This window comes from Xiphophorus hellerii, chromosome 7, assembly GCF_003331165.1.
Source record: "Xiphophorus hellerii strain 12219 chromosome 7, Xiphophorus_hellerii-4.1, whole genome shotgun sequence".
In the NCBI taxonomy this organism is placed as follows: Eukaryota; Metazoa; Chordata; class Actinopteri; order Cyprinodontiformes; family Poeciliidae; genus Xiphophorus; species Xiphophorus hellerii.
Genome location: NC_045678.1, coordinates 15,985,858 through 15,996,907, shown reverse-complemented (window position 1 = coordinate 15,996,907; position 11,050 = coordinate 15,985,858). Strand labels below are relative to the sequence as shown.

At 37.5% G+C, this 11,050-nt stretch overlaps 2 protein-coding genes across 4 annotated transcripts in view; one reads left to right on the top strand and one right to left on the bottom strand.

Moving 5' to 3' along the window:
* The first annotated feature begins 947 nt into the window (after window positions 1-947).
* Window positions 948-6,204, top strand: dct (dopachrome tautomerase). Its single transcript, XM_032567969.1, has 8 exons — window positions 948-1,468; window positions 1,550-1,849; window positions 2,530-2,630; window positions 2,726-2,892; window positions 3,963-4,142; window positions 4,250-4,385; window positions 4,476-4,677; window positions 5,157-6,204. Exons 1-8 carry the CDS (start codon window positions 1,180-1,182, stop codon window positions 5,327-5,329), a joined length of 1,548 nt encoding a protein of 515 aa, XP_032423860.1. The 5' UTR covers window positions 948-1,179; the 3' UTR covers window positions 5,330-6,204.
* A 191-nt stretch (window positions 6,205-6,395) lies between these two features.
* LOC116723221 (glypican-6-like) overlaps window positions 6,396-11,050 on the bottom strand; it is a 107,065-nt gene continuing 102,410 nt past the window's right edge. For 2 of the 3 annotated variants that reach the window (XR_004339931.1, XR_004339932.1), the window contains 2 exons: window positions 7,707-10,400; window positions 6,396-7,673 (listed from right to left, as the gene is read on the bottom strand). Coding sequence is in view for 1 of the 3 variants with exons in the window: in XM_032567968.1 (XP_032423859.1) it covers window positions 10,195-10,400 (206 nt within the window). In the remaining 2 variants the exon portion in view is untranslated. Of the gene's footprint in view, window positions 10,401-11,050 lie in introns of all 3 variants that reach the window. The other variant, XM_032567968.1, reaches the window with a different exon arrangement.

Sequence of the window (11,050 nt, the reverse complement as noted above, 5' to 3'; positions counted from 1 at the left end):
TCAAAGCCCACACCACACCCTTCTGTTTTTGCTTTTTGTATTGGCTTGAGTTTGGTTTAGTGATTAAGTTCAAGCTTTATAAAGCCCACTTTTGTTGATTTTTTTTAGTGCTGTATAGACTAAAAAAAAATTAACAAATAAGTCTGGAAAACAATGAGTAAACTATTAGGTTAAGTTTTCAATTTCAATTTTGAAAAGGTGAAACGCAAATAACTAAGAACTTGGAAGCATAATGTCATGTTCCGTGTTTTGCTGTGTGTTTATTTTGAGTTTCCTGTGTCTCTGAGTCTCCGTGTTGTCCTGTCTCCCCTTGATCATTTCCAGGTGTGTCTCGTTTCTGTGATTATCCTCTGTGTATTTAATGCCACCTGTGTGTCTGCGTCTTCGTCGGGTCCTTGTCGTTTGTCTAAGCAGTCGTGTGAAGTGTGCTCTGTCTGTCTTTTGGTCCATTCGTGTAGCCTGTCGCTACCAGTGTTGAGCCTTAGTTTCCGCTCAGCTGTGCTGCCAGGTTTTTGGACTGTTCAGGAATATTGTCACCATTAAATCATCATCATACATCTCATCTGGGTCTGCTGCGTTTCCCTCACCGCTTCCACCACCACCTCACACCAACTTATGACACATAATGAGCTCCAAAAATATAACAAATTTCTGGATGAAATGTTCCTTCTCAGAACTCCAAAAATCCTGAGAGGTGGCATTGATCTGAAAACTGATTTTGTTTTGTTGTTATTCTTGTGAATGACTCGACCGCAGAGAACCACAAAACATCATATTGTCTTCAGCTGCTGCATAGTAGTATTTACAACATAATAGCCCCTTCAGACAGTTACTTGGTATCTTTCCAGATCTTGCTGGAACTCACAGCCTGGCTGTCAGGTGATCATCACAAGACCAATGTCTTAATCCTCCCCAGCCCTACAAAAGCAAGAATGCACATTAGAGGCTTTCTTAATCTGCACACAACTAGCTGCAGCACAACGTGATTTGGTTTTAAGTGCTATTTCCACAGATGTTAACTTTATCACTCCATCTAATTTGAAGATTCACAGCAGCAGACCGTGGCGGAGGGAGATTCCACACTCCTTGGGGGGGCGATCAAATCGACTGCCTTACAGCGACCGCTTGATCTGCAAACTGATTTTTCACCACTCACTGGAAGAAACAAATAGGTGGAAAATGAGAATCGTGCTGGTTCTCGGCACTGTGTCTTTGCTGCTCTGTGTTAAACCCGCTGAAGCTCAGTTTCCTCGAGCTTGCTGCACAGTAGAGGGGATCCGGTCCAAGCGCTGCTGCCCTGCTCTGGGCTCAGATCCTGCCAACGTCTGCGGCTCTCTGTCAGGGAGAGGGAGCTGCAGGGCTGTGCAAGTGGATTCCAAACCCTGGGGGGGACCGTACAGACTCAGAAATGTTGATGACAGAGAGAGGTGGCCCACCAAGTTCTTCAATCAGACTTGCAGGTGCAGCGGTGAGTGAAAGAAATTTGTGTAAGCCATCATAAGCCCACCTTGAGTATCAAGTATTTCACAGTTGGCTTTCTGTGTTGCAGGTAACTTTGCTGGCTATAATTGTGGTCAGTGTAAGTTCGGCTGGACTGGTCCAAACTGTGACCAGAGAAAAACTCCTGTGGTGAGGAAGAACATCCACTCCCTTACCAGCGGGGAAATTCAGGACTTCCTGGATGTTCTGGATCTGGCTAAGAACACCATCCATCCAGACTACATGATTGCCACACAGCACTGGCTGGGTTTGCTGGGACCAAACGGGACTGAGCCACAGTTTGCCAACATTTCCATTTATGACTTCTTCGTCTGGCAGCATTACTACTCAGTCAGAGACACTCTCTTAGGTAAATCTATATTTATGTATTGTCTTTATCAGTGTATGTTTTATTGCAAAAAGTAACCAAATTACACTTTAATGTAATGAGAAAGAGACATATTTGTATATTTACATATTATGCACCACCTACTGTGTATTACTGTTGGCGTATTCAAGAGCACAAAACTACTTCTGCTAAAAATATTTTGTTTTATATTTAAATACAAAATGAAAATCTAGAATAGATTGTACCATACCAACATCATATAAAAGAGAGATGTAAATACATTTTTAAAAACTGCTGCTGATACAATAACAATCAATATTATTAGTTATTTTCACTACTTTCTCCATCGGGAAACAATTTTTAGTGTGTGAAAATGCACAAGTATTTAACAGAGTTATGAAGATTAACTCATAAGGTGGACTTAATTTCAGGGGTATGCATTTATAAAAAATACCAAGATGTAACTTTAGCAATTTTAGGAAAGCCCTGTGTTTAAATGTAATATCCAAAATGATCTTTTATTTGCCCAAATATTTTGCTGATTAATCAACAATATCTGTCTGTATCACATTATAATTGGATTTGAACTTGTTTGATTTGAAAAAGCTTTGACCGAATTGGATTCTGTTCAACCTTTATGGCCTGATTGTCCTATGTAAGCTTGAGATCATGTTAGTTGTTAAATAATACTTTTCCTGCAGGTCCTGGTCGCCCCTTCAAAGCCATAGATTTCTCACACAAAGGTCCAGCATTCATTACCTGGCACAGGTACCACCTTCTGAGCTTGGAAAGAGAGCTTCAGGTAATGTTATCTAATTGTCAGTCAAGCATAAGTGCAACTTAGATTTTGTGTAAATAGAAATAAATAAATATTTTATTATTGTTTTTTTTCTGCAGAGACTGACAGGCAATGAGAACTTTGCAATTCCTTACTGGAACTTTGCCACAGGACAGAGTGAGTGTGATGTGTGTACAGACTCTCTGCTTGGAGGCAGGAACCCAGACAACCCTTTCCTCATCAGCAACCAGTCAAGATTCTCCAGATGGGGAGTGGTGTGCAACAGGTCAGAACAACTAATGATAGAATAATACTCTGCCTTGGAAAAGCTTTTAGCATTTTGTCATGTTGCAGTTATCAACTTCAATGCATTTTATTTGAAATGTCAAGATCCAATGGGTGGAGACAAATCCTGGAAGATTTGATGACTTTTTGTGTTGAGTTGTGGCATTAATGTGATAGTCGCAGCCAACAGATGCATCATGGTTTCCAGATTTCAGACAGAGATATTTACACCTCTGGAAACATGTGGTGGTGCTTTGTTTGAAAGCCAGACTATATAACACATACATAGGCAAATATGTTTGGCCATTTTTTTTCTTCTCCCCTCCAGGGGGTCTTTTGTGGGCTCTAGTGTCCCTTATATGAAAGTAGGCTGACAGGAAAGGGGGAAGGAGAGGAGGGAAGACATGAGGCAAATATAGTTGGGTCCGGGAGTCGAACCCGCGATGGCCGCATCGAGGACTCAAGGCCTTCAAACGTGGGTCGCGCTATCCCCTACGCCACCACAGCACGCCCATTGGCCATTTTTATTTGCAAAAGGGCTCAAAGTCAGTGTGGTTGGAAGGAAAGGATCAGTATGCACCAGTTGCCACATTTTCACAATTGGATTTCAATTTGATTGGTCTATTTTAACAAATAAATTTGCTCTGTTATAAAACAGAGTTAGATTTAGAATCATTGTTTGACTGTAAACTGAAACTCAGCCCTTGTCTTAAGTATTTGCAACTTCTAACATGATTTCTCACAGGTATTTAGCTCTGCCACCATATTGCTATCTCTGGACAGCTTCTTTGATTTGAAAAAAAAAAGCATCTCCCAGACAAACACTGGCATCACAAAGTTTCACTGTAATGGTTCCGTTTTCAGGTTGATGTTAGTTTTCCACCTCACCAAGCTTTTTGCATGAAAGTTAAAAAGATCAGTTTTACTCTCATCCAACCTTTATGCAAAATGCAAAAAAAAAAAATAAATAAATGTGCATAAATATTTTTCCAAGGCACTGTAGCTCTTGCAGTTACAGTGAATGTGCATCCAGTTCCTTCTTTAAAAAAGGCATTTTTTTTCTCCTTTTAGCTTGGATGATTATAACCGTCTGGTGACTCTTTGCAATGGCACGAATGAGGGTTTTATTCAGAGAGGGATGGTAGGGAGAGCCAACATGTCTCTACCCACCATGAGTGACGTCAGAAGCTGTTTAGGAATCAGAGAGTTTGACAGTCCTCCATATTTCACCAACTCCTCCTTCAGCTTCAGGTAGAACTCAACAGTTTGTGTTATGAATATGATTTTGGCTATTAGGCCACAAAAAATGTAGGGTTCGGTAGTCATAGGTCATTGATTAGTTTGTTTTAAATGAACAGAAATGCACTTGAAGGGTACGAAAAGCCAGACGGAGAACTGGATGATACGGTCGACAACCTTCACAACCTTGTTCACTCTATGCTCAATGGAACCAGCTCTTTGTCCCACTCTGCAGCCAATGATCCCATCTTTCTGGTAGGAATTCAACGGCGCATAGTAAAATTTGAGTATACGGTTAGGTTCAAGCCAATTAACCACACTTTTATTGTCACTTCAAATTTAAAGGTGCTCCATTCTTTTACCGATGCCATTTTTGATGAATGGATGCGCAGGTTTGTTCCTTCCAACGCCACCTACCCGGATGAGATGGCTCCTATTGGTCACAACAGGGACTATAATATGGTTCCTTTTTTCCCTCCGATCACTAATGAAGAGATCTACGTCACATCGGATCAGCTGGGATACTCTTATGCTATTTCCCTCGATGGTGAGTGAATACTGAGCTAACAATAAAACATTTTTTTATGATTACGTAACTTTTTTAATGCGTACAGAACTCAAAAGTGCCACAATACAACCAATATGACTGCATAAAATTGTGCACGATTGTTTAAATAAAACTGAAAATATACACATAAAGAAATTAACAAATAGCTATTGGAATATTTTAGTACTTCAATTAATTAAGACCAGTTTATAAATGCTTAAATGATTAAAATAAATGGAATGATTAATTAGTTTAAATTCATTAGGAATGTTAAATAGAATGTATAATTATTTATTTATTATTTCTGTTTTACATTGAAGTGAATAAGTGGGACTTGCAGTGTTATAGTGTTATGAAAACTATAATAGTTTACAGTTAGATGTTGTCTTGTCTTTGTTACAGCATGAGTCGTCACATACTAACCCCACTGACGATACAAACCTTTGGATTTTCAGAGTATTTCTCCTTTCTTTCCACAGATGCAGATGAGGGAGCTGTGTTTGTGCTGGGTTCCACATTGGGAGGCGTCTTTGTCGGCCTACTGGTGCTTCTCCTTATCTTTGTGCTCTACCTGCGTCAGAGGAGAAACAGAGGCTTTGAACCACTGATAAGAGCCGATTTCACAAACAGGAAGTACACAGAGGAGGCCTAGCTGTCACCTGTTGTTCCAACATGCACCTCAGTGCTCAAACTTACCTCAGCGCAATGGAGCTGTCAGTCTGTGATGTTAGAAAATTACTGATCCTATGACTGAATAAAAAAACCCTCCTTTTAGATATTAAGACTAACCATAGAAGAGTTCTCTGAATCATGCAGTGCTTTGCAAAGGTATTCACATGTCTTGGACACCTTGAAATTGTGTCATTTTACTACCAAATATTTGAAAAGTTGTTCACTTTTTGATGGAATTAAAACCCCCAAAATTAAAACTTGTTGGTTAAACCTACAACAGTGTTTCACTGCCCTTCACGCTTTTTTGAAAAAGCTAAGTAAGTTAAGCCAGTGTCATATATCAGTCTGTCAACAGTGGCTTTCTTCTTTTTCCATAAAGGCTAGATTTGTGAAGTGCACAGCTAATGGTTGTTATATCAACAGATACTAGCAATTGTTTTGCTGATGAGTTTCCATAGGCCTATTAGCAACTTCTCAGGAAATGTTTTCCTTACCCAGATTAGTCAGACGACCATGCCTTGGTAAGCTTGTAGCGCCAATCCATTAATTTTTAGATGATTAATTTATAAGATAATCAGATATGTTAAAAGCTTGGGATATTATTTATTAACCTGCTTTTGAATGTCAGATAGCTTTCTATTGTCACATTTCACATTTCTATTTCCATTGTGTTTCTTGGTCTTCCTGATGCAGTTTGTCTAGAAACCCTCAGTCCGCTAGAGATATGTACCTAGTTGGGAACCGACTGCACTGGATTTTATTTAGGGGCACCAGACTAAAACAGTTTCAATGCAAATTCATGCCACTGTTCATATTTTCATTTCTAAAAATAAAACAATAAATCTGTCATCTTCATTCCATTCCACATTTCTGCATTATTTTTGTTGTGGGTCTGTCTTTAAATTCAGTAAAGTTTGTGATTTCAATGAAACAAGTAAAAAGGTTTCTGCAGTTTTGCAGGTCACAGTGTAGGAGTAAATTCTTAATCCTATTCTCAATCCTAGTAGTTTTTTTTATACCTTTCACAAAGTTATAACAAGGAGAAATCTGTTTTAAAAATGTTTAGAATTTATTCTCAATAGTAATAAAACAAATGCAATCATCTTCACGGTATGGTTGAAATACATTAAGGCATCTTCGCTCAACAAACTCTTTACCTCCAAGGTAAAAGTAAAAATAAATGTGACTTGTAAAGAATTGATGTAATTCAGCACTGGGTTAGCTGTTGCTTTTAACCTTTTATTGCAAAAATATTAAAAGTTCAATGATTAAAAAACAAAAATGGCATCCTGTGAGATCAATAGTCAGAATAAAGAATAACTTTAAAAAAACACATTGCGTATTTTTTCTGTATTGTTGTTCTTGCACTGTGGATGTAAATGAGTACTTCAAACAATATTGAAAAGCTAAAGTTTTTCTTGATACATTGTGAAGGGCATGACATAGGCTAATTCTGTGGATGTGTACGCTCAGTTGGCCTGCTGGTTATGAACCTGACGGGCTCTCAGAGAACAGGGAGCGCACATCCAGGCTGGTTTTGTCCGCGCCCCTCAGCGGTGCCAAGGTCTCTCACATTCTCTGTAAGTACGCTCTACTGAGGAGCTTCACTGAAGCATTCAGCCTTGTCCAGTCCCCACAGATTCTCATTTCACAGGTGACTGTGGTCGGCTTCAAACCTGTCTGTGCTGCAGACATAACCATTCAAGCTTTCCAGATAAATTCAGGGAGTCATTCTTAGCATTCCCTGTCACCACTGTGTGATGTTTGCTCCCTGCCTCTCTTAATAACTCCCAGACATACAACAAGTATGGTAATATGTACTTATATATTCTTTTCAATTCTGTCATTTGAAGTTGACATTTTTAAATACTGCCTGGGATTATTAGAGCAGTTACCCAATATGCAAAGAAGTAGCATGTTTTTGCGTTTTTCTAAATGTAGTTCCAGTAGGTATGAAACATCGGGTGATAGTTGGTAAATACGTGTAATATATTCTGAGGATGCAGCACTACAACATGATACAGTCAGTTAATTTAAATTCATGTTAAGTTCACAGCAGCACAAGAATATAGGTTTGCTCTTGTAGACCAACCGAATAATTTTTATTTGCATATAATTTCATTATAATTCAAACGGAAAATGTTAGTGGGAAACTTAATTTGAGATGCCCAATAGGAATCTCCTAATTTGATTGTCTTTAGAGCCACAGGTGTGAAAGATTTTTCTGTATCTGGTTAGAGATTAGTAACCTGAAGTAGATAACTCTCTTAGTGTTTTGTTAAAAGCATTACATTTGACCTCCTAATAAGTGCTAGGTTAGACATCTATATGTACCATATAGATGGCACATATGGTACATACAGTATGTGCCAACATCTATTACCTTGATGATTTGATCAAGGTACCTTAATAGATGACCTAATACCCAACAATATTAGGTAATGTTATTAGGTAACATTACCTAATATTGAAAAAGTTCAATATTAGGTAATGTTTAATGGGTTTAATTTTGTATTTAATGGCTGTGTTAAATGGATAATGTTTTTTACAGTAAAGATCGGTCCATAGTCCATTGAAATGACCTTCCTATGTGAAGTATCTCTTGACAGAGTAACTATCCAATGATAAAGTAAAACCAGATAATATTTTTGTTTCAGTGTTATCCGCACTTGACTTTGTTCAAAATAGTGTTTACATAAGTGGCATTAACTTTTTCAAACAACTGACTTGTACAAAGCTGTTTCTCAGATCAGAAGCTTGAATTGCTCCCTTGTGATATCCTGAAACGTATCACAGGGATCACTGGTTTGCTTTAGGCTTTTATCTCTAACACATTTATCTGTCTTTATGCTCAGACATTATTGAAAATGCACACACAAACATACCTGATATTATAAGCTGAAGGTCTAAATCAAGACTACTTAAAAGAAGTAGATTATGTTGAGTTGTTTCTTTACTCCAGTTCTATCAGTATTGTGTCAAAAAATTCATGTTAAGGTTTTTCTATGTACAAAAAACAAGCCTAAGACTGAAGCAACACTTAAATGGATTCTGTCACATCTACCAGCTATAAGGATAACCAGTATAACAGTGAGGATAATTCACAGGAGAGAAGGGTTTTCTAGTTCGAGTACTGAGGCAGAATCAACATTTTCTGCTCATGTTGATCTCTTACAATTCAAGCAGGGAATTCTGTGCACAAGAGGAGCTTTATTGATAGTTTGGTCAAACAAAAAAAATGTTTTATGTGAGCAGAGAGACTCACCTGGCAAATGCTAGGCTGCAAAATAATCAAAGTGCTAATTAATGTTGAAAATTGTAAATTGAAACTTTATGTGGTGTGACTGTACACAAAAATATTAAAACAGTGAATTTTGAATATGAACCAAATCTGTTTTAACCTGTGTGAATTGAAAGTACAACTAATTCTTGTGAAAAGTGAACTTGCATAACGATGGTTTGAATGGAAAAACACTAAAATCTATTCTGTTTCAAAGTTTGTTTAGTATAGAAATATCATTGTTATGGACCACAGATGGCAAAAGTCTTCATAATAAATAGCTACAGACCAAGGAGAATAATCATCTCCTGCATATCTTAGGTCATTTAACAGCTTTTGAATTTCTTATCTTTCATCAATGTTAAAATGCTAAGAGAGTTATCTATTAAAGGTAAATTACTGATGGGCCATTTCCTCTCAATTGAACCCAGCTTAAAAAATCCACAAAAGACCCTTATGGTTGTAATAGAAGATTAATAATTAGCCACTGTAGCTACCTAGCTGTTCCATTATTAATGAAATTAAATTATGACAGTATTTATCCCTTTAAACTAGAAGTAAATATTTTAAACTATATTGAGTGACCACATCTTAAACAAAATGTTACCATAGCTGTTTAGCCATAGAGCTACATAACAGTAAATTAGTGGCATATTCTCTGCAGATAAAAGATAAAAGAAAAACCCTCTTAGAAATGATTTTAGGTTCTAAGCTAAGTTAAGAAACTGGCAAGATATGAGCATATTTTGCAGATTATGGAGTTGGTGCAAGGCAAAGTAAATAAAATGTTAATCCTAACCCTTCAAGTCAGCTGTAGCACAAGGCCACTGCTGAACAGATTTTGTGAGTATTTATAGGTTTGTGCAGATTGTGTTTAAAACAATATATGCATCTACAGCCCAAAATGATTGGAACTGTATGAAAGATCTGAATTTGCATTCACAAAAAGGAAATTGAAAAGAATTGTTTTTCCTTCACAAATCAATAAATGGCATAATGTTATATTTAATCAAATTCTAACCAAAGCGGACATGGTTCCTGAATCCTCTTGCACTTAGATGTACATCACCTCTTTAAAATATATTATCAAACATTTATTAAGCTTATTGTACCTTTTTAAGGTGCATAATTTAACCACATCTCTTTTTACATTTTCTTCAGACAAAAAAATTCAATAAAAAAAAACTCAAAGTGCATAATATATTTTTTTTCCAATTGGAAATCTATGTTTATATTTGCCATATGTGAAAGAAATGTAAAGATTTATTTATTTTTTTTTAATCTCTGAAGCAGAGTTTGTTGGATCCACATCAGTTTTAGAAACTGAAATGATTTCATGAAATATAAAGTCTAGGGATGGCACTGCATGATCTTTGGAAAAGTGGAAAATCATGATGTGGATGACTACTCTCTTTCTCAGAGCAGAATCCTGCAGCATCAACGCTGGTAGGCTGAATGCTCTTTGCTTGACTGTAGCTCCAATGTGCTTGAATACAAAAACTGCCAGAGAGGAGAAAAAAGGGGACAAAAACCCTGCAGTCCATATCTAGCTTGTTGCTCCATCATTATCTCCATTGTCGGTGCAGAGTTAGCGCTAGCAGAGCCAGCACGGTTGGCAGTGCTATGGATGGTGCATGGTGGGGGGCAGAGTCCTCCATAGGCCCGCTCCGGTCGGCTCTCACCACTGGGGTTTCAGTGGCAGCGCTGTACATGTCTGTGGTGCAGCCCTCTGTGCAGCCGCTTCCGCTGCCTGAGCCGCTGCCTTCATCACCTGAATTACAAGAGCAGAGCAAAAAAAAACAAAAACGTAAGAGTTCATCATTGGTAATTCAGAATCAAGGTTGACCTTTGATTTTCTGAGAATAGGTCATATTCCTTATAGATGGAATATTGTACCCTCTTACAAGTTTGTTAAAACAGATTTTGTACAGAAACTCCTTTACATAAAGTTTGCTTTAACATTTCCAGGGCAGTAAGCAGTAGATTTCGTGTTTTAAGTAAATAATCATATTATCCTAGCCAGCTACATAGGGGCACTCAAGCTTTGTGTTTTCACATTTAATTTCTTTACCGTCATCCCGAGATGATCAAATGACCATTAAGTTCATTAAGACCAAATACATAGTAACCAAACAGCAAAATAACATTTTAAACCCTTATGCAGAAGCACACTTTTCACATTTTGCACATTTCTTCCCAGGGAATTGCAATACATGACAGATATGCATCAGTAACAATACACATACTTTAAATGTGAAGAAGGACTTCCTGATTAAAAAATACTTGCAATGTCTTTGAATGTGCTCTCATGTAAGAAGTGTTTTTCAATGTTCAAGCAAACAATAAAGATGAAAAAAAAACTATGACAGCTGCCTAAAGCAAAGCAGAAAAAGCATTCTGATTCATTCGCCTGCATTACAA